Source organism: Aphis gossypii, chromosome 2 (genome assembly GCF_020184175.1).
Source record: "Aphis gossypii isolate Hap1 chromosome 2, ASM2018417v2, whole genome shotgun sequence".
Classification (NCBI taxonomy): domain Eukaryota; kingdom Metazoa; phylum Arthropoda; class Insecta; order Hemiptera; family Aphididae; genus Aphis; species Aphis gossypii.
The window spans coordinates 70,216,555-70,242,443 of NC_065531.1; the positions used below are offsets into that span (position 1 = coordinate 70,216,555).

General features: G+C 26.7%; 1 protein-coding gene across 2 annotated transcripts; it reads right to left on the bottom strand.

The window, feature by feature from the left end:
- Window positions 1-2,197: 2,197 nt before the first annotated feature.
- Window positions 2,198-25,066, bottom strand: LOC114127226 (beta-1,3-galactosyltransferase 5-like). Of its 2 annotated transcripts, XM_027991414.2 has the most exons (4): window positions 24,875-25,066; window positions 24,431-24,497; window positions 7,993-8,059; window positions 2,198-6,552 (listed from the first exon to the last, which is right to left on the bottom strand). In XM_027991414.2, exon 4 carries the CDS (start codon window positions 6,524-6,526, stop codon window positions 5,474-5,476), a length of 1,053 nt encoding a protein of 350 aa, XP_027847215.2. In that variant the 5' UTR covers window positions 6,527-6,552; window positions 7,993-8,059; window positions 24,431-24,497; window positions 24,875-25,066; the 3' UTR covers window positions 2,198-5,473. The 2 variants fall into 2 exon arrangements, with proteins under 2 accessions (XP_027847215.2, XP_027847214.2); XM_027991413.2 differs by lacking the exons at window positions 24,431-24,497; window positions 24,875-25,066 and adding an exon at window positions 12,890-13,906.
- Window positions 25,067-25,889: the final 823 nt, after the last annotated feature.

Genomic DNA, 25,889 nt, shown 5'->3' on the forward strand with positions numbered 1-25,889 from the left:
AGCTATAGCTATGTATTATAGTAAGTGGTAAGAAGGTAAATTGCTGAAGTATTATTTTTTTAAGAGGTTGCTCTGCACATAAAGGTATACTCTGCTCTCTCTGCGCATATTCAAGTACAGAGTAGGTCGTTCTACTCGTTCTGCCTGTATGATATATGGACGATACCTATATACACGAGGTAATAATTTATTAAAATGTAAATTAATTAAAATCCCTTCGAAACGCAGGAATTGTTTTTATTTAATTACATTACATATATATATATAATATGCCTTGTTTTATTGTTGGCAAAGGACATTACATTTTTTTTTACCCAAAAGTGAACTAGGGTATTCGCAGGGCGTCGAGGATATTTGGATTTGGAGAATATGCAGGCTCCTCACGGTTGTTATCGTTCAACCTTTTTGGCGATCCGATTGAGCATGATAAAAAAAAATATTGTGTACGTTTTAGATTTTCACTAGTACCTACCTACCTACGTATTACGATGTTGATTGTTGACATGTTGTGTAGATTACTAATAAGTAATAACCTATGATAACTAACATGTTTCTTGAAAAAGATTTTGCTACCTATCGATCGATGGGAAGGTACCCACGAAAGTTGAAAATAATAGGAATAGATATAGGAAACCAAAAACTTAACTTCACTATAAACGCTTATCAGGTACCCTAAAGGGTGCAGTACACGCTTATGAAAAATCTCGTTTCAAATTTTTAAACCTCGACAATTAAATCACGATTATTGATAGTATTCAATTGCTAAAAAACTAAAAACTTAAGAGGTGCCGTGTATTCAACTACAACTGAACTAAGAAAAAACGTTATTGTTTAACATGAATAAAAAAGTCTAAGATTTCGTTCATATATAGGTAACTATAGCTTAACCACTTTGAAAACTATCATCAATGAAAAGTGCTAATACTAATAATTAGTAAGAATTTCGAAGTTTCGTGTTCACATTAGATTTACAATAAAATAACTAGTACAGCGTAAATGTTAATGAAATTTTAATATTAATAAGGTTGGTAAATTTGAAGAATATTAAATTAGAAAATATGAAACAAATTACCTACTGACTGAATAAGTCGCTTTGGGTAGTACCTATATACTGATGAACTTGGCACCATGCATTTACAAGTAAAAACAAACAAGAAATGAAAATACAAGTATAATTGGTAAATAGGTACCTATTTTTATGGTTAGATCACTGATCAAGTTTTTTTTAGATACACCGATCTCAAAAACTTTCACCATAATATCGTTTTCAATTCAGTTTTGAATATTTTATTAATTTGATAAAAGAAATCTTAGTTTATTTTTGTTTTTTTAAAAATATAAAAGAGCCGATTTCATTGTAATAGAAATTAAAAATACACAATGCATAGGTCTATTAATTTTTTTTTAAAAATTTCTAGCACAAACTATTAAATATTTATACAAACATACAGTAATCGTTACGTAATTATAAGTTAGGGAAGTAGGAGGTATATAAATAAGTTTAATACCTGTACCTTAATCAGTGAAATTACTCGAACTAGTATTACATTTAAATTCAAAGAAAGAAGGTAACAATCTAATAGCTTACACTGCTTGCAGCTAGTGGTTGTGAGGATGATATTGATAACCAAACTATTCATCTCTATTTTTCAATGTTCATTAAAATTCTCGACATTTTTTATACTGCTTAAAGAATGTGTTGTGGCAATACAACCTTTTATATTTCAAATCAAAAATTCCTCATTTGACTGAAAATTTTTTAGTATACAATTTATTATTTTTTTTATTTTTTAACATTTCGATGAAAGTACTAAATAGTGTCTAAATACCTAAGGACACCCGCATGTGTTGTCTCTGCCTTACAAGTGCGCGTAACAAAGTAAATGTACGCTCTTTAGATCACATTTAGCTCCGTTAGTTTAAAAATTAAAGAGAATCGATATATTATGAAACTTGATGGTAAGAATATTATGTGTTCTTATATTGATTTTTTACAATAGTTAAATTTCTTACTAAGTTATATAATATAGCGAAAATAAAAATACTAATAATTCACTTAAAAACTGAATAGAAGAAAAAACCAACATACACACACTATATTGAAGAAAAAAGGGGATGAATTACTTAGTACCAATAAAGGATGTATAAAAATAAGATGATCACTGTGATCATTTCAGGTTATGAATGATTTCAATAATTATTTCAAACAAACAAAATCAAAATAGTTTTATTTCAAATAAAATAAGGATTCTTAAAAATTATAATAACAACTTTATTTTTATTAAATAAACATTAAATAAATACGCCAGAATCAATAACTCAAATCAATAATTAGATAATAATTTGTATTACAATTGATTATAAACAGTATTTCATTACCAACAAGTAGCATTAGGCATTCAAATTATATTTTAAGGAATGTATTGCAAACAAATATAGGTACATAATTTATATATAAACACAATACAACTAATTTTAACTCCTTTGTTAAAACACAGTTCATATATTTTTTTTAAATTGTATTTTAAAAAATTAATTTTTTTAAGAGCACCTAATATTATATCTGTGTATCTTTAACAGCACATTTGAAATATAATTTTATTGAATTCTTTCGAGTAGCTTGTTCATTAATTTATATCAGATCCTCTATCTGTCGATGGTAAGACAAGTTGGTCCCCAATACATATTTCATGAAATATAACAAAAGAAAAAAAGAAAACATGAAACAAATAATAAGTTAAGGTGATTACTTAAATAATAATTACTGTGATAATTGAGCAAAAAATTATAACTGACATTTCTTTGACACTAAGTTCTAAATTTTGGCACCAATTCAATAAAAAAATTCTAAATTTTTAAAAAAAATTATAATTAACAATTTTTGGTATTTGATATATATACTAATTACAATAATTATGTATTTAACATTAACAATTTGTAATAATTGATTACATATTATATAAGACAAAATTTTAAGTACATAATCATATTACAAACATGTTTTTTCAATGACACAGATCTTAGTAAATTAGTATCTTACTAAATAAAAAATAACCATTTTCAACAAAATTCTGATTTATACAACTATAAATTAAGAAAATAAAGTATTCTAGTTTAAACTATTAAATTAGATATGCCTTATTGTTAACTTAAAACCTGAATATTGATACGCACCAAATTAATATTTTTTTATCTGAATGGAGTACCTAGTATGATAAAGCATTATTTTAAATTTAAATTGAGTTTGTATCATAAATTTCAGATAAAAAAAAAAAGAAAAAAATTTAACTAATTTAACACTATTAAGAGTATACTTTTGAATAAAACACAAAAACAATTTATAATATATGTTGAAACATTCAACTCAATTTAAGTACATTTCATGAGATCTCCTTTTGACATCTACTTTTTAATGTTTGACATCAAACATTAAAATATTTTTTATTTTTTATTTATTAAGATACTTTGTTATAATAATTAAAAGTCTCAACAATATATTTAAATTGTAAAATTAATACTTATATTAGGAACAAGTATGCAACAAAAAAAGCAAGGATTAGAACTAATTATATACAAATTATTAATATAAAGTTAAACACGAGAGAAATTACTAGTTAATTTAGTTTTGTTTAATTTAAACTTAAATGTTTATAAACAATAATATAAAGATATAGCATTTAACCAAAATGCTCTTGGTATTGATTATATTAAAAATTCATTACAATACCAAAAATTTTTTCATCAAATCTAAAATTATTCCAAGTAAAGGAAAATCAAAAAGGAGTATAATCACTAAGTTCAATTTCTTTAATCCAGTACTATTGAATTTAAGTTTTACAAACAAACAATCCTATCCGTAGCGCATTTTCTTTCAAATTATGATAAAATAGTTATAGCTTACAACAGTGATAACAATAATTTTTTTAATAATTTAGCTATTACTCAAAATTAATTTAAGAAAAATAAATATGTCTTATTAATTACAATAATAATTAGTCTTTAATCCTTGCTTTTATGACTGTATTAAAAATTATATTGGCATATATACAAATAAGAAATTCATTTGAAAATCGACTTAATATGTATATTAAAAAAGATATTACAATATGAGGATACTTTTTAGAATCGTATATTTACTATGGTAAAGATCATTTCTGAAATTAAAGTAGTCTACCACAGGCTATTATTTATTTATCACTTTATTCATTGGATTCAAAAAAATCATACGATAACTATTGAAATATTATTGATGATTAAGTGAAAAAATGAACAAAAGCCAAAAAATTTTTCATAAATAAGACAATCCAAAACAAAATTAAAACTATTCAATAAGAGGTATACATTTTCTTGGAATGCAAACAATTTAACAATCAAAATTAAACACATTTTTATTTGGGTATAACTGAAAAACAAAAATGATCACTAAACTGATTAACTACATGTTAATCTTTAGTTTAATAGAAACATTAAATAATAAAATACTTCAAGTGATTTGACTCATTAATTTGGTTAGGAATATAATATTAAAGAAACAGCTAGTACTTATTGATGGATTTGAGAAATGGTAGAATGCTGTCTCATCTTTAGACATAATTTAAACAAATTCACCAAATTTTATAAAATTTAATTTACTATTTTAACTGTATTATATTTAAATATTTAATTGGCATAATTTGAAAACTTGGTATTGAAGAACTGAAATTGTTGTTCAAAGTTAGTTAAACTACATTCTAATTATACTTTAAAATCATAAAAACCTTATTTATTTTCTGTTTTACCCTGCCATCACAATTTTTATTTGAAACAATAATTGCAAGATGTATTTTTTATTTTTGCTTTTTTTCATAAGTATCTCATACATTTAATCAATTGAATTTCTTATTTTATAAGCTATAAGTAAACAGGATCTGTGTATTGTTAATACTATTTATTATTATTGTTAAATAGGTATACATAAATCGGTATACATGGTATGGTATTAATGTTTTTTTAAATTATTAAGGGATATTAATAATTAATATTAAATTATAAATAACACAGTATATTAGTAAATATATATATATATGTACATTTTACAAATTAAATGGTTATTTAAAATGTATGTAATTAATTAGTATATCATTGAAAAATGATAATTTTATTATACTATACACTATATATTATGTAGTTGGTATATGTCATATGTCTATAAATATATCACTTGAAACTTTTTATATTAACACCCCTTAAATATAATTTGTAGCGCTTCGTAGTTCACACTATATAATTAGGTACCTAAGTATCTAAAATAAAATAATATTATAATTTATACATACATATTGTTTTATAACTTTCATTTTTAAAATCAGCCTTTATTTTAAAAAACCTACAAATATTATTTCCTAAAATAAAAATAAAATAATAACAAATAACTTTTTTACATGCTACTTTATCACAATTCATTATTCAATCTTCAAGAATTAACCATATTTGTTTAGTTATTACCAACATTCATATCAAGTCCAAGGTTGGTTGAAGATGAAACAACAGTATCATCAGGTTGTAAAATAATATTCCAAAATTTTCTCATTGACTGATCTGCTTCAGATAATAAGCAAAATAAAAACTTGCGACTAATATTTTTATCGTCCCTTACATCAGATTCGTCCACTGCTAATTCTGCTAAATCTGTTTGAGTAATATTTTGTTTGACTGCTATTGTACCAGTTATGTGAACATCATCAATCCAAAAGTATGGAGTTACTTGTGCTTCTGTGTATAGTTTATAAATTACATCTGGTGAATAAACTATCGCCCAGCCTCTGCAATATGTTGGATACCAACGATTTGGATATTCAGAATATGAAACTCTCCATTTAGATCTATATGAACGTTTTACCATACTCGATAATATGAGTTGGCACATAAGCAAATTTCGCGCTCCTAAAGGTGATAATCTATGATTGAGTATTTCCAACAAATATGGTGCATTAACCAACGTATCATCATCAGTTTTGAGCAAATACCTGGCACAAGGACAATAGTACAAAGTCCATTTAAATACCATCACATGTTTATAAGTTAAATTACGGTAACAATCTATAAAGTTGCCTTGAACAATATCACTATACAATTGATTTTCTAAAATAACATTGTTTTGAGTAATGTTTGAATCTGGTAGACCCATGAAAAATAACGTTGGTATCATTTTTGCCCATGTATCTCTTATAGCCTGACGTTTGGCATAATGTCCTGGTGCAGTATGAACTAAAGCTACTACCAGTTTAGTATTGTTGTCGCATACCTTTTGGTTTATATTGAAATTGAAAGATGGCAAATCGATCAAAGAGTGAAGATCTGTATCGGACAAAGAATGTAATTCGAATGGTTTCGAAGTAACATTTTCTATTGTAAGTATACGATATTCGACATGGCCAGCATGTGATTCGTCGACATTGGCTATCTTGCTCCATACTGACCACAAAGAAAATGTGATTAATGTAAGGCTGCCAAGCGATAAAATTAAAGAATACAATCGTACTATCATGGCATTTCTTCTACCTATTGACTGTTCTGAAACATAAAATAATTTAATATTTTAATATTCAAGATAAGATTTCAATTGTTATTAAAATGTATAAACATTTATAGAAAATAGATTATACAGATGAAATGAATAAAAAAATAATATACATAAAGAGTACTACTAATTCAACAAAAGTAAACACATAAATTATAATAAAAATGTATAATATTTAATAATTATTTATAGTAACTCAAAAGCAACATTAATGTGAATGGTAAGATACCTACTCTTGAATATCTACCCCAAGAAATTTATATAAGAAAAATACTTTAAATATACATTAAATAAAAATTAATTAATTAATAAATAAAAATCTCGGAATTTTCTATGGTGTACAGTAGGTGGTTTAGAGTGTACCTTGGCCATTGAATAGGTCATTATAATGTATGTGTTAAATTAATTGAATTCAGTAATAAATCATTACAAACCAAAAAACAATTCTAAGCGGAGACTAGACTGTTAGTTTACATTACTAGATATTTTATTAAATTCCTTTTAAATTTGTTATGAGTAGATTCAATTTATTAATGTAACAGTATATATTTATATAATTTTATCATATACATTTTGAGTTAATACTCACTTACTATAATACAGTGTTAATTGGTTTGGTTTGAGGTAATTAGACAATAACATAATCTAGATACTTTAAAAATGCCATTGTATATATAGTTAAATATAATGATATATGTAAAAGTTTTAAGTCCTTTGTTTAAATATCCAATAGTAAAAATTTATTTATTTTTTATAAAATTGTATGTGAACCTTGAATTATTTAAACCTTAACCAACTATTATAATTGAAGATGTTACACATTTTAAATTGCAAAATTACACGTTTTGTGATTTTAACAAAATTAGTCAACATTTTAAATCACTCATAAAAAATATAAGTGGGTTTAGACTTTTAGAATTTCCAATTAAAGACTTATATAGGAATCTTGTATTAAATTTTCAAACATTAGATGATAAATAAAAAATAGCATGCATTTTTAATTTTTAACATTAAAAAAAAAATTATGATTATTGATTTTAATAATTTTAATTGGATTATTTAATTAATGAAAAATCTATATTAAAATATACATAGTACATAAAACAAAAATACTAAAAAGGTTGATAATTTCAAATATTTACAAATAGCATATAAAGAGTCAAGATATTTTGTCTTTTAAATGCTATTATAATTATTTTGGTGAAAAATTCAACAACAAAAAAACAAATTTTGTCAAAAACTAGCTTTTTTCATAACTCAACTTTAGATTCCCTTCTATCAAATCACTTATAGCTCCACTCAGAATTTAAAATCCTAAGTTATAATCATTTTCTTTTTTTATTACTTCTTTTAAAATCACAATTTTTAATTTAATATTAAGAAACAACAACTTACTAAAGACACATCAACAACAAATATATAATTTTACTTACATTACTTAGTTTTAATTCTTCAATTGTCTTCAGGAAGTTAGAATTAATAGTATTATTGATCTAGGACCTAAAAAAAAAAGCATGTATTAGAAAAAAGTGTGAAGTAAGATTGTTAGTGATTATAGTAACATAATATGTAGTATATTTCAAACAAACAATAATAGGTTGTAGTATTAGGTAATAGATCAAAATAAATCATTTCAGGAATGTATTTTCTTTGCGGACTATGAAACTAGCATTAAAATAATACAAACAATGCCATTTAATACTGATTATATCATTATATTTTATACCGTTTTGTGATGGTACATGAGCATGATTTATGTCATGGTTAGTGTCATTGAATAATTTTCAGAATGACTACTGTTCCATATCTAGTTTTAAATTACTTTCACCAACTAACTTCTTTAAGCCTATTTAATTTAATTTATCACAACTAATACTTTTAACTTGGCAAGACAACCCACTATTTTTTTTATACATACAATAATATAATGTTCTGATTCAATGAGCCAGGCTAATGCATATTTTATGCAAATACCTTTTTATTATAAATGCATTTTTGATCTAAATTATTTTAAATTTATAAATTAACTTATTGAAAGGTATTTGACAGTTAAAACTATAATTGTGACACATTTATCAATTAAAAATAACAATGTGACCCTGATGACAAAAAACAATTTTATGATAAATCAACTATGTTATAGAATTCTAATTAGCTAGAAATGGATATAAATAATTGATGACCATAATTTAAGTAGAAGGAGTACCTCCACCTCCTCCAACAGAATTGAATTATCAATAGCTAATAAATATGTCTTAGACATCAATATGAATAAAATTATTTATAGCCAACATATATGTAAAGGATTATCAGGAATGCTGTAATTTATATGAAGTATTTCTTCTATATTTGATACAAATTTAGATTGAAATAAACAAAAAAATCATAGATAGATAGATGGATATTCAATCAATAATTATTACAGAATTAAATACTTATCTAATTGAATTTATTCTAATGTGTTTGAGGTAGTGTATAATTGTTTTTAAGATGGATATCATTAGAATTTATTGCATAGAGATATGTTGAAACTTACTTCCAAGGTACAGCAACATAAAGTTTATAAAAAAACATAAAAATGTACTTGTTTTGTATTAGAAAAGGCTATAAGAAAAACACTTCTATGAAAGAAACACTTAATAGAATTATTAAATTCTTAAAATCTATTAATTTTCCAAAGTTATTATTAATATAGCCATTACACTTAATATATTGCCATACCTGTCAACATATAGTTTTTAAAATAAAGCAATAGTCAATTTACAATTCAAAAACTGACATTTTAAAATCGATTGAAGTAGGTAGGTATTATCATTATTTATATTTAACCACAATAATTTATGCCCTAAAGAATAGGGTTGAAAATATCTATATGATGTCGCCACAAAGTCTCTTGCAATATTGATGACTCAGTTTTCTAAGTAGCTATACCCATGATTATTTTGCTTCAAGGACAAAATACAAGGATATTATAATTTAAAGTTTATGTTTTATATCAAAAAACATAAATAATATATGATATAAGTAGATAGATATTTATAAAAATTAATATTTTAATTATTATGTAGGTATGTACTTGTGTATAATGTAAATATAATACTAACCAAATAACATATAGTACGTATCTGACTAAAACAAACATTTAATGTCAAGTGGAAACTCTATCAATAACTTGGACCTGACCTGTTTAATATAACCCTGGATAAGTTAAATAGTTATTTTTAAATTAGTACCTAATTATTAAATTATATTAATTGGTTATTTCATTGTTCATTTATGTTTTTTATATCATTACCTAATGTAACTTATGTAAATAAATAGGTACTATCATTGTTAACATATATTTGTAAATTGGAATATTATTATTACAATTTAAAACATTATTTTATTAAAGTGTACTATTCAAGCATTAAAATTACTAATAAATTAAATTCATACCTTAAATATTAACATGATTCATGAATCTAAGATTGCAAAGCAACATTGTAATACTTAAATAAAATAAATTAAGATTTAGTTTTAAGATAGTAACCATTTTGTTATTAAATGTATAATGTATCAACTAAACCAAATTTTGCAGAAAGTAATACCATAGATCAGCGGTTCCTTTCATACCCCTAAGCATAATATTTTGCTTAATTGTACCCCTCATAATACATTTTAAACTTTTTCATATAACTACTCTTAAATATTTACCCAATTTTTTTTTTTCGTGTAACCCAGGTTGAGAACCGCTGCGGCATAAATAAAAGACAAGAAATTAGAAAAACAAGTTTTAAAACATAAAAATATTAAACATTCTGGTCTCGATAATACAATAAATGAATGTTATGGTAGGTTTAATCTTTATATGTAATTATATTTTGAGAATGAAGTAGGTGATAAATAAATATTGTTAGTATTTGTATTTTGACAACTTAATAAAAATATGCTACACATACCTATAATATATTTAAAAAAAAAAAATGTTTTAATTTTATGATGAAAATTAATAATAATTGAAAAAATAATTAGTTTGACTGATATTTGCATAAAATATTTCTAAACCTGATGTACCTATAAATAAACGTAAAAATATTGATTTTATACATAAATATGCAGCTAAGATACACTTTAACTTAAATTAAACTTTACTGTTTATATTAGTATAAAAAATAAAAACAAACTAATTAAATATATATTATCAGATATATTATTCTTTAGTAAAAATTATTGAAAGGCGGTTTACTTTTTAGATAGGTATTTATATTTATAAAACATATATTAATGAAATAAATTAATTATAAATTAATATTCCTCTAATAAATTATCATTTTTTTTTAGTCATTCATAATATTCCAAGTTATGCTTAAGAAATTAAATATTTCCCAATTCTTAAAATATTCTCAGATAGGTATGTAAGAAAGATTTTCCTGTGGACACAATTAAATACTTTAAATAGGAAGTTTAATTTTAATTATCTTCAATTTTTACTTTGATTAAGTAAATTTTAACATTAATAATCATACAGCCGTGTATGAGTATGTATTTGTATATTTAGTAGTAAAGGCCAAATAGGCCTAAAAATGGAGAAAATAAATTTTCAGTGTGGGCCATTACTGTTTTAGCTCCAAAGCACTACTTTTTTTGTGGATTTTAATAATGATAATTAAAGTTTGGTCTATAAAAAGGATTGTCTACCACTTTATTTAGAAAATGGCAATTTATTTTCTAATTAATGTATTTCACACCATATAGTGTATCTATTAAGTCTGGAGAGATGCATATTCATAAAAATATCTTATCTAGAGATTGTGGCTGGTTATTTAGCCAAAGTATCACAAAAAATAACAATAACTGATATAATATAAGTGGATGATAATTTGTACATAATAAATAATAATCAGTATTAAAAACTATGTTTTGAAATCTACATTTGTACCTATAACTGTCTGCAAGCATCTAATGAAATGAGATGTGACTACATTATTAATGAAATAGATATGTAACAAAATTAAAACATAGACAGGAAAGTTTAACAAATGTTTAAAAAATCTTATGGATCTCAAACAACTTTGTAAGTAGGTAGCATTTATGAAATTTTTAGTCTTTTAAAAATTTTCCCTATAATAAAAAAATACCTATCTGGCCAAGGTAAAAACTCTCACTTGAACTGGAAATTAACCATAAACCATCATAAACATTTGCCACCACTTGTGATTTATTTTTTAATATTATGATTAGTACTTTAAGAGGTCTCTGGGACATAGCTTTTTAAGTCATTTTATCAAATTATTGGTATGGGTATTAAGATTTGAATACAATTTAGTACAATAACTCATTAAGTCTAAGTAGTTTTAGTAATTTTACCTCAAACTTATACTCATATAATTTATTCTAAATATAGGTAATTACAATAAGTTTCAAAAAACAAAAGATAAGTTATTTATGATAAGCCAACAAAGAAAACAATAACAAAACATGATAACATTTAGTAGACAAATCGAAATAACATATTTTAATAATACTCAATCATCTTCCATAATGACTTAAAATGAGTACCCACAATATTAATATAGGTAATTGTTTTTATAAAATTAAGGAATCTGTGTACCTATCTATTAATATTTATCACCAATCTCACAAAAAACACTTACTTTCTAAACAAAAAGTAACACTTTGAAAATAAAATTGGGCTACTCTGTGATATGCTGATTAACCACAAAAAGCTAGATGCCAAGAAGTTAAAATTATCCAAATTTGCTGAGTATTTTCACTGTGAAGGTTAACAATAATAAATCTGTAATTTTATACTGTTGTTCGCCAGCGAACTAAACAGTATTGATCCAACTAAACAATTAGGATAAGCTATTGGATTAGAATTAATAGATAATCTCAGTCTACACTATGCATTAAAATTAAATATAAATAAATATTACACAATTGTTTTGAAGTGTTTTTGAAACCAACAGTGAAGCTACAAGTAAAAACCAACGTTACTCGATTTGACAGAAGACTACGACATTATAGTCAGACACTCGGACCATCAATGACACATATTTTACGGAATAATCGTGATATTTCTACTAGGGAGCATTTGTGATTCGGGACTTCCGGAACCATGTCCTTGTATAAGAACCTCGTCCGTCGTCGATCATAAAATTCGCGGCATTTCCGCGGAGAAAACTTCACGACTCGATTGACGATAAAAAAGATTTTAAAAATAGAAAAACAATAACAATCCTCGTAGGGATGTCGGGTACGGGGTGGTGGCGGTTAAAATATTATGTCCGACGTGGCGTCGACCACCGGCGTATGTCAGTATGTCACCACGTCGCCCGCATTACTTACCGTCCGAGGACGAGTGGCGATGGTCATAGTGATATTGTTCTGTGGTGATGACGAAGATCCGTACGAGAGGAGAGCGGATTAATTTTTTAATTTTCTAGCGCGTCTCGTCGTCGACCGGCTCCGACGTCGTTGCGACGTGTACGTACCCACAGACTTTTCGCCCGCCACGCAACGAAACACTACTGCGGGTTTGCGGCACGCGAGCGAATGGCTTAGCACCGGCAGTCGCACTACGGTCTACGACGACTAAAGTGAGTAGCGACTACGGTCGCGTCTGTGTCGACGACGATGGCGGCGGCGGCGGCGGTGGTGGTGGTGGTAACGGCCGTCGTCGGCGCGCGGTAATATAATATTTAGCAGCGGTCGGCGGCAACGCTAAACGGCCGCAGATCAAACGATCGGCGATGCGATGAACACGACGAGTGCCGAGATGATAACGATGACGTTCGACGGGATATCGAGACATTTCCCGCTGGATTAACGGATGACGCGAACGGCCGTTTTTTCGAACCACACTATTTTTAACTGACGGCATTGATTCCGGTTCATATTTCGATGACGGCGACGGATGAGCGATAATAACGAATTAATAACAATAATAATAAGGACCGACGATAAAAAAAATAAGCTGCCCAAGCCGACAGTGCATAACGACGATGACGATAACCCAGTCGCAAAGTGTCACGGGACACGGACCACGGAACGGCTGCGCGGGGGGGCTTGGCGGGGTAGTACTGACGACTCGGAAGCTCGGCGAGTAGTGGACGGGAGGGGTTAGTGTCTGCAGCAATCGTCGTCGGCGGGGTGGTAGTGGCGGTGGCGCGCGCGAGTCGGTATTCGGTAACCGGTGTGCGCTTGTGTACCGGTACGGAAGTGACCGTGGTAGCGTGCCATAGGTACGGTGTCGGTGTGACGGGCATAGTGTAGTCGCGATGTGTATGCGTTTTCGCGGCGGCGGTCGTTCGGCGCGGTCAAGGCACGACGTCGCCGAGACGAGTTCAAATCGCGCGCGTCACTATGGCCAACCGCGACGGTCTACGTTACCGTCCGAGGGTCGTCAGTGTTGCCACCGCTCAAGGCATTTGTGGGGAGACAAAATAATAACATATTAGCCCGCCGTGCCGTTTCCAATACCACTGAATAGCTTCTGATCGTCTGTGGTAGAGAATAGAGACAATACTTTTCGACTTCCACGAATATTGTTTATTAATAAATCGTGCCTATTGCAGTACTGCTTTGGTTTTAGGACCTTCAAAATGCAATGGCCAATGTTACATGTTTGGAATTGTTAATAAAGCGTAAACGAACACCGACTAAATCTTGTATTTATTTTCGTATCAAATGCTGGTACTGATTCTAGTTTTAAACTAACAATGTTTTTGAAACATAATATCAAACGGTGGCGGATATGCTATAGTTTAAGTGTTGCTGCAGTAAAACATACGATTTGACGAGTCTGTATTCGCGGTTGTAAGTTGGCTAATCAATAATTATTTATCTTACAATGACGTATCAAAGTATAAAATAATTTTTAAAAATATTACTATAATGAGCCATTTTATAATTAAATAGTTTATCCGTTTACGACGTTTACGTTTTAGAATGTTCATAAGTCGCTTTAAAATTAAATTTAAAAAAAACCTATAAGGTATTAAGGTTCACTAAATAGTAATCTTACTGATTAATGTAATAAGTTAATTCGCTGTAATATTAGGCATAAAAAAGTTTAATGGTTTCTTTAGAATGTAGAATTTACTATTTAAATTCTTATACAGTTATACAATATTATTGATTATAGAATCTACGAAATAGAGTAATAGATTATTCTATAAATTATTACGTATAATCAATGTTTGTACGTTTGTAGGACGTAGACAACTTATGCGGGTGGAATGTCCCCTTAATAAATAATAACGTCCATGACGTTTAAAATTCAACTCAAAAATATTAACCCCGCAAATTCAAAATATTTTAATTTTGGACATTGACGTCCCTGAAACGTTTTGTTAAAGCGATAGATTTTCATCCATTATTATATGAAGTTCGCGATTCTTATATACAAACTAATTATGAAAACGTGAACCAGCGAAGGTCATTATTTTTAAACACAATATTGCGTTTGCTGATTTTTAAAAATAAATACTTAGCATTATTCTTTTATTTGTTCAGGCTCAGACCTCTAAGAATTTCTATTCATAACTAAATATTGATAAGTAAACAAAGTGAAAAAAAATAAGTATACAATCGTGAAAGTTAAACATTGACCATTTCCAAGAATATTATGGTTTTGAAATTTTAAAATACCTAACCCACCACTGTCACAAAAGTAACACTATAATAACTTAAGACTTAAGTAATTATACTATTTAATATATTGTTTATGTATAGAATTATAATAGAAGTATTAATATAATAATATACTATATACTAATTAGTAATAACTAATACATTATTAGTAATCAATTTAGGTTGGTGCTATATGGCATAAGGTACTACTTTTTTTCAAATACTAAAAATGCATTTTAATTATATCATATAGAAAAAAAATTCAAGAAAAATACAGTTATAATTATTTGTTAATATTTTTCATCCATATAAAATTTAATACAATAAAACAATAAAAACTTAAAAATAATTTATAATTAAATAAAAAATATCATTAGGTATATAAGTACCAATAACATGTCCAAAGGGAGTGCTAAAAAAGCTCCTTAGCCCCAAGATCCTTGGCTGCTTATTCTTAGCAAATCTTTGAGATAACTAGAAAATACTGTAATTCGTGATCATATGTTTTTAAACATATAAATACTATACTTTATATTTTCAAAACTATAATATTTTATATTGGTTAGCATGAGTACCTGCACGATATGAAAGGGTTTTACTGTTATTTTTAGAATTGTCTAAGCTAAATTTATAACCAATAAGCAATGCCATAATAATATGACAGTCGTATCGTAATTACTGAGTACAGACTACAGTAAACTACAAGAGGTAAAAATGTACAGCCGTCAGCCGTATTCATATTGGATGATATTGATATATCCAAATAAATATTTTCTATATAGAGTAGACTGAAACTAAAGTAACAAAAGTGAACAAATTATTTAAAATCACCGTTATTCTATAGCTTGTTAGTTGTTTATATACATTTTGGACTAAAATGATAAATGAAAATGACACTGTCTGTGTAGCCATTTAGCAACATGAGCAAAATTATACAAGTGAAACTCAAAATATAAATTACAAAAAAAAAAGTTGCCTAATAAATAAATTAAAATGTATAAAACAAAATGTTTAAATTGTTCAATCAATTTACTACGCTGTTATTGCTCTAAGGATTTAAATATTTAATTATATGATTATTATCATTACGAAATAGCTTACATAATATAATATTTATACGTACATATTTATGTTTCACATGTTATTGTTTGTATGATAGGTACAAAATATAATAATAATAATAATAATATAATAATATAATAACCCTTAAAATTTTATATAATGATGTTACTGATTTTAGAAATAAGATTCTGAGAGCAATGATGAATTTTTTTTCTGTCATAATCTTTTGGAGTAGTAAAAAAGTATCGATTATCAAATTTGTGGATAATTTCTCGAAACAATTTTTTCTAGTTGATACATAGGACTATAGGAGGTAAAAAGTAAATAATTCTTAATACCTACTTTTAAAAATAACTAAAAAAAAAACGTAAAAAATTAAGATAAACTGGAATTTTTACACAAAACTAGATAAACCAGTATATTTGAATAAATCGATTTTATAGGTACATACAATCTTTTTGAAATTGTTTTTTTCTACAAATGAACAAATGAGAATAATAAGATTCAAAATGTAATGCAAGTCTTTTATCAAGTTACTCAACTGAACATATCAATTTATTAAAAATATCAAAATTTATCACATAATCAGAATTATTGTAAATAATATACCTAAGCTATTTTTAGTTGTTAGTTGTTAATTGTTATTGTTTTCTCATGATAACAACCAATTACACGGTCAAATGATAAATCACAGTATTAATGTATTATGAAGATATTATTTATATCTATAGTATTCATGAAAGCTAAAAAGGAAGCGGTAAAGGAAGGAAGCCGAACACAGAAGTGCGTGACGATGGTACCCACATATTTGAAATTCAAACTCAAAAACCAGTAACCACATCAGTAATATTGTTATACAATTTGTATAAATTTGTAACCACAATTCCAAACATTCACAATTCGAACAATCCCATTACTCGTAAAATCCGAAAAAGACTCACATGGCTTAGTATGTTCTTGAAAAGATTGGTCGAGAAAAATAAAGAAATGTATTAATATATTATATAGTTATAGTTTATACCTATAATAATGAGTGTATAAGTATTTTAAAATCAAATATCTTGTCTGTATTCTCTCAAAATTAATTTTGATACATAATGATTTATCACAAAAATTTAAATGAAACACATATAATATTAAAATAACTTATTAAATGAAAAAGTACACTGTACACTCGATATTAAACATACAGCAATCCAACTATCCAAGTGAGCGATTTACCGAGTTTTTCACTTTTGTGTATTATTATAATTATTTATTAGAAAGTAATTGTTATTTGTTTTTATTATTTTATTAATATAATTTATTAATTGTTTACTTGTTTACTTGTATCATTGATTAAACACATTTATATAATCAATTCTTGTATCTACCTACACATAAAATAAATAGTATAATATTATTTGAATTTTAAGGGATGGAAATCTAAAACGTAGGTGCTATTACTAAAATTGACAAAATCGAGTTAAATATCGATTCTTATGAAAAAACGAAGATAAATCGATTGATGTCGTCAGAATATAAAATGTACCTACCTACTATTTCTCGGTCAACTCAGCTTTTCAAAATGACTAGTTAATCAAAAACGAACTTTTTCCAGTTTACGCCAAAACATACTATAATAAATAATTGTCCATGTTAAAAGAATAAACTATTAAATATACCAAAACGAACTATTTCCGTAATTTATTCCTAAACTTATTTTTTTTTATATTATGCTAAAACGTACTATTATTGTCCGTATGCATATAAGGAAATAAAATAGTTTTCAAAAACGTGCTAAAATATAATTTATAATTTAAAATATTATTAAGTTATTATCGCAATCATTAAGTTTGGAATTAAATTAAAAATATAATCCTATACATTATTAAACACATTTGAATCGTTTTAAATAGAAATAATTTTAAAAAAATACCTTGTCTTATTTGACTTATATTGTTACTGAGTATATTCCTGCGAGTATATTTACGATGACCACGATGAGTCGTTGTTTGTTGCTCTCTTAGTTGCATACTCAAAATGTATTATTTTATACCTAACAATAATTAATAAATTAAAATAAATATAAATGTAAATAAATAAGAAAGTTTCAAAATGTAAATAATAATAATATTGAAAATGACGAAGATGGGGTTTATGAAAAAGCCCCTTATTAAATAAGGATTTTTATAATTTTCATTATATTTATTATTTAAGAATTATTAATAAATTATAAATTAGCCGAATCACATTTACGTTCTTATCCGTATTTTCTATACTTTTCAAGAGATACAAAAAAGTAAAAACCATTTAAATATGTATATCAAAACCATAATCATTGATTTAATATCTATTATTACTCAGAAACTTAAGATTAATATATATTTTATTGTAATTTAATATCATAATATGTGTTATCAACTACCAAAATTGTAAATACGACATTGGAATTAAGTACTTACCTACGTAGTTACGTGTTAATGTGTTATTATATTAAGCATAATTGCATATTGTTTTAGAATGATATTTATGGTCGTAAAAAACGTTAAAAAGTAAATAGAATAAATTATAAATTATTAATATTTTTATTTTGGATAAAGCACATTTTAAAATATATTTTAATAGTTTTTCCAAAACTAACTATTTCCATTAAATTTTCCAAAACGTACTATTGCCATTAAATTCATGGAAAAGGTACGTTTTGGATTATTTTTAATTTTTAATTGACAAACAATAGGGTTTATAGGTATTTAAAAAAATGCCGGTACCTGTGAATAAATTTTGGATTTTACAAATGATGGCAGGGTGTATAAATTTAGGAATTGTGGTTACTAATTTGTACAAATTAAAAACAATATTACCGATGTGGTTTTTGAGTTGAATTTTTACTTTTGGATGGCCAGTGTCACGCGCTAAAAACTTAGCCAATATATTGTTATAGGTATTCTGTAACAGTTGACCAAACCCAAAAAGTATGATCAGGAATTTTTGTATCCACCAGAATGCACGTTGAACAGTAGTTAATAGTTATGTAGTTTTTTTTCATGTGATGCATAGGGAATTTATTGGTTATTATTATTTTACGTACCACATATAAATAGTGAAACGATATACTTTCGGATTATCTTGACTATACTTATTTCTTCACATTTTTAATATTGAATTTCTAAAAAAAAAATTCCAAAATATAACTTTGCTTTATGATAGTTTGGATAAATCCGTACACTTTGCAACATTCAGTGTTCTTGAAGAAGTCGGACAGATTCCTTTCTGGCGATGAAATAAAATAATTTATGTTATTAAAAAAAAATACTTGTTAGCTAGGTGTAATTTAATGGTAAAGCTATAACGAGTAACGACTTCTATGGGCAAAAGGTACCCAACAAACAACTGTCGACTGACAAACGAAATAAATACCGACAGACATAAATGGTTAATAATCTAATAATTCTTATACCAAGGATCAAGGTACGTGGATAGTGAATTATGTGAAACAAATGATACAAATTACATGGTGGGAATGTAAAATTATTAATAGATTCATAATTTTATTATTTGTTATCGGATTCTCCTTTATATGAGGTAGTCGACATAACTAACATGATTATAAAAATATAGAATAATATTGTCTTGAAAATATTTTGGTAGACGGTCGATATAACCCGGAAGTACTAGTGTAATCTATGAATAATTAGTTTAGGGTTCGGGACTTTTTGCAATTGCACTTTTTTTTTTGTAGTAATCGAAGATTATTTGAGGTGAATTATGAATTTGTTTTATGAAATGACGAAATTAAATACTAAGTTTGAATTTGTATATTTTTACATATTTCGTCATGTTTTAAGAAAAGTACATATTTGTGCAATTTTTAGAACATTTAGGCATATTTCGCATTTTTTTTGTTTTTATATAAGTAAAATTGTCGGGAAAAATCATAATTGATCGTAGTCTGTTTACAATAGTCTCTTAATCGCTTATAGTTGTATAGTACTCGTAAATTGGTAAAACCTAATGACATCTAAATTCTAAACTGTAATACGATATAATGAGAAGCAGTACGTGTTCGTTCGTTAATCATAAATCACGTTTACGTTATTACTTATTTCTCATTAACTGTGTAATTTTTTTTATAATCAATTTGTTTTATTTCACGTATTTAAAAATTCCCATAATAAATGACAGAATAAATCAATATACATCCGAATTCGAAGAAAATATATTTTCTATTAATGGAATTATTTTATTTTGTAAACTAGGTGAAACGAGAGTAGGTGTTGATAGGCGATTTATCGTCTTAACCTACTTTTAAAATTTTTATTTTTATAATTATAATTTAATATTATATACTTGATGCGTTTTTCATGAACAAAATTAAAAATTAGCTGCATATTTTGACGTTTTGATGGCATATTTCGATAATTTTAAGTGCAACAAATCAAGAACCCAAATAATTACTTAAGAACTATTTTAATAGAAAATTTTTGTCCTCTATAAAATATATGTGTTTTCAAAAATATACAACTTCTAGATAAAATGATATAATTGTTTTAAAAAAATACTTTCAAATTTTATGTTTTATATACATATATCAATATAATATCAATATTTGCGTATTATCATGAATCAAGAATAAAAAACTATTAATATATTTACTTTATAACATTAACAGCGGCATGCATTGATATTTTACTTATAAATAACGTATAAATATATATTATTTGAAATTATTTTATCTCTTTATTTAAAGAATAAGTTATATATTATATTCTTGAAAACACCATAGACCTGTAAATAATATATTAAATTAATTTTTTTTTAATATTATATTTACAGGTCAATGGAAAACACATATTATCTATATTTAATTGAAGACAATTTATTTGAATAATGTTCCCTTAAAAAAAGTTCAATCGAGGTCAATTTGGTCTTAAAAAATGTTCTTTCGTAATTATTCATAAGTTTCACTATACAGATTATTATTATTATAATAAAAAAAATCTATACATTTTTTATATGTACCAAATAAAAAAAAAACTACATCACTACTGTTCGACGCGTATTCTAACGGAAGCTATAATTCCGGTATACTTTACGCACAGTTCGGCATCCTTCCTCTTATCTCCAACATAATATTGTATTGTACAAATACGATATGTAATCTATATACCTACCTAGTACGCCATCACGGAAACGCCGGCCCTGACCACTATCAACAACTAAAATACAAAATTATTGATAATTAGTTAATCGACGTTTATTCATCATACACATACATTTATAGTTATTATTACTAAGAAATATTCGACTGATTTTGACAAAAAAATTGAGAATATTTCAACTGAAGTAAAAAGGAAATCATAGATATAATTAGATAGATTATAATAGATAATTGGCTAATACCGATATTTTAAGTGGGGTTATATTTAAATTATGCACGTGCAAATGCACAATGTTTGTTTAATTGGCATCAAATTTTGCACAAATATTATTTGGGATTCCGATCGGATCAAAAGAATATTAAAATAGAATCTAAAAATAAAATTTATTCACAAAATTACTCACCAAGCATGCTCAACCCATATTTCATTTAATTATGAATTTATTCGAAATTTGATTTTTGGAATTTTTAAATTTATTCAAAGACCAAATTGCCCATTTACCCATCATATTTTAAAAATTCTTGAAATTTTTTTATACTACTTAAAGAATGTTCGCTGTAACAATTACGATCAGTCGTTCAAATTTTTACTGTAAATTATTTAACGAATAACATTTTTGAATATTAGTACATATCTAATTAAAAATTCGAAAGAAAAATTATAATTTATAATAGAATATATATAATACTGGATTTAGTGTTTATTGAATTTGGAAAATTTTTTAAAATTATAAATTTTGATAGATTAAAATTAAGGTGTATGGAATTCTGACTGTACTCAATTTATCGTATACTTTTTTAATACGAGTACTAATATTCTCTCATTACATCTGCTAATAGTCCACGAAAAAACTTTAAGCTTACGTACTTAAGAAATATTTTTAGGTTTTAATAAAAAATACAGATCTTCCATCTAATTGTATGTACCTATTTTAAATATATTGATACATTTTAACTACAGCATAATAATTTACAAATTGCATTAAACTTTCAATGCTTTTAATACAACCAACATTTTTCGACAATTATAGAATGAAAAACTAAAAATATTGAAAATGTTTATGTTCATTTCCATAAAAAAAAATATATAAATCATTGCCTATAAGTCATAATAATACTTATGATTAGCATTTAGCATATTAGTGTTTACAAGAAATATGTCGATTGTCACTATTTATATTAGGGACAAATAAAAAGTGTTCTATATGATTGCATTAATTTGCAAATTGATTATGTAAATGTATCATAAAACCATATGCTTAGCTTACTCATAAATTTAGTTTTGGCTCAGGAAAATAGAATATTTTTTTTGTTTACCTATTTACATGGTTGCCAATGGTTACAGATTATATTACTATATTATTAATAGAAGACATATGGCATATAAAAATTAAAAATTATAATTATAATTAAACACGTACAAAATATTTTTAAAAATATGTAAATAATTATTTAACACTATTAAAATATAATTAGTTAAATTAAATATGTCATTTATTTTACTGTATACATAGGCGTAACCGGATAATTTAGCTAGCAAGTATCTACGGTTGTTCGTTTTTTAATTACTACAAAATAAGAAAATGACAGGAAATCGTTATTTACCGCGTAAATATTCTATTTCATCAAAATTTAGGCTTCAGACTAAAATATATTTGTGGCATTATGTTCAATTTTTTTCTAATACCATTATTATAAGGAACCTTGAATGAAATTTTCAAATCTTATAGGATTGTATATAAGATTTGTTTTGAATTATAGATTACAAAATATTTGAGTTGTTGATCATAATTAACAGTTCAGTCTGTTGTGTAATATACAGACATAATACGTATCATAAGTACTTGGAAATACGTTAAAATTGAATCATAATATTTTAATAGAAGTTGCTTACTCTCCTAGACACGAGTTCGTCAGAATCCGATCCGATCTGTATCATAATATAAACTATATAAAGTTGTTAAACGCGTTATCATTGCACACACGAGTACATGACACATGCATAAATTCATATTGTATGTATATATATAATGTACACATCACTACATTAGTCCAGTTGTATACACTACAGAGTACAGACTACAGAGACAGTCCTTACAGAACATAATATATCGATAACTATAGTTTGTAATATATAACTTTGTTAAACAATTAAGTATTTTAAGAATGAACAACCCATATGTGCCTACACTAATAAATAGAGGGATAATGGGATTCGAGACGAGGGTCATAAAAAAAACTTGGCTCCAAGATCGTGTATACAATAATGACGTAATAGCATGTCACTATAATATACATAATATATATATATAATATGATTTTATATACAAATGTCAAATACCGATGGTGAGCAAGTTTTATATTCAAACATTTCAAACCAAATAACAAGATAAAAACTATATATTCAGTTTATAGTCTGGACTCTGATAGATCTAAACTAGTATGATTTAGGTATGAAGTATCTGTGGCAAACGATGCCAAATGCCAATTATATCAAAACTATTTCATGCATTAATTCAATTCCGTTTGTGCAAAGCACGATTACAAATTTTCAATTATCTATTAGGATTTTTCCGGAGTGAACGGTCAATGTTCATCCGTAACGTTATATTTTATATAGTAAAGGTTATATAGTAAATAAGATGTATTCCACAAGTGGTAAACGGTAACGTATGATACGGGAAATTTAAATACCGGTCATGTATAAAAATGCGTAAACCATGTATAACCTTTCGTTATCGGAAATAATTTAAATCATAAATCATAATTAATAGTACCTACAGAGTGACTGGATACCAAACAAATAAAATATGGTCAATCAACTAAATAAATAATAACATAAAATAAAACTGTATTTTAATATCTATATATTATAATTACATACATATTATATTATCATTATTCGTGTAATAACTCGACTAATAAGTAATAAGTATATAACGAGCAGTATATAGTTTTCTCGATTATTATGGTATATATAATATACTGTGAACGATGAATGTTTGGTTTTTTATTAATAAACGAATAATATATTTTTAAAAAAAATTACTTACTACATGGCGTGCGTAAAATAAATTTTAGCTTCGATCCGCGGGAATAATTCAATAATCAATGTGGTATCTAAACGATATACAATATTGTCGATTATTATAATATAGTAGGTGTAGCTATATAATATACATTTAAACCGGATACACTGCGTGCGCGGAAACGATGAACGTTGTTGTATAGGTACCTATATACTATAAAACTCGAAATCTCGTTTTTAAAACTACGTTATTTTTACTGGAAACCGTCGAAATTCAAATAATGAAATAAAACGCTCGTCGGTCGTACTGTAGGTAGGTACTATACACCTGCACGTGAAATAATTATAATAATACGAAAAACGGGTTAGCGCTATGACGATTGTTATAACATTAACGTACGCAGTGTTCCGTAAAGTGATATTATCATCGGAATATATATATATTATTATAATATTTTAATATACGCACACGGCCGCGGCACACGGTCGGAACGACTGTCCCAATGTCGACTGGTAAACTATAATAGTGGCGAGTGGCGGCGACTGTGCAACTGTTGCAGACCGAAACTAAATGGCAAATAATAAAAGTTTCGTACGGCGGCGGACCGACAAATGTAGCGCCCGGCTAGTCACTGGCCGTCCGCCGCCACCGTCTGCAGGTTCCACGCTGATCCGATCGTATAATATTATTTAATTGTTATTATAAAATATTATTATGTTGTGCTGTTTTTATTTCTGTCTCTTCTCCCCTCCGTCGCTCGCTCGTCCCCCCCCTGTCACCGCCTCTCTTTATTCCCGTTCGCCGCACTATACCGCGGCTCTTTCACTCTCACCGCACTCTCTTTCCATCTCTGCAACTGCTGCAGCAGTGGTCAGTGCACATTAACATTTTTTCGGTAAACGAGCTGACCGATCGGGTGTTTCAGTCCACAATAATAATATTATAATATATCCGTCAATATTATACGAATAACGCATTCACGGCAAGGATAAACATAATATTATACGACGATATATTATAACGACACGCACATTCGACCACTGCACCGAAATCCAAACCTATATTATAGGTACCTTATATTATACGGTTTATTATTTTAAATCGCAGTACATTATAATGTCGACACACGTACCTATATAATTTTATGTTTATAAATAATAAAAAATTCCATTTGTTTAATATTAATCAGTGTCCAGTAGGTATACAGCAATCTACAATGTATACACTGTCATCATCATTAGATTAGCCACATACCAGTATATTGTCTATATTTTTACGGATAATATACAAATTTAATCATTGAGCAACATTTAATTTTCAACATAACAGTTGCCTCTTACCTATATACGCACGTTTTTCGTTTTTGGAATTTTGATAAAATCTGCAAAAAAAAAATTTAAATATTATAGGTATATAAAACTCTTAAAAATGTAATGGATGATTTTGATACATTATCTTATAATATCTTAAAATATATTTTTTT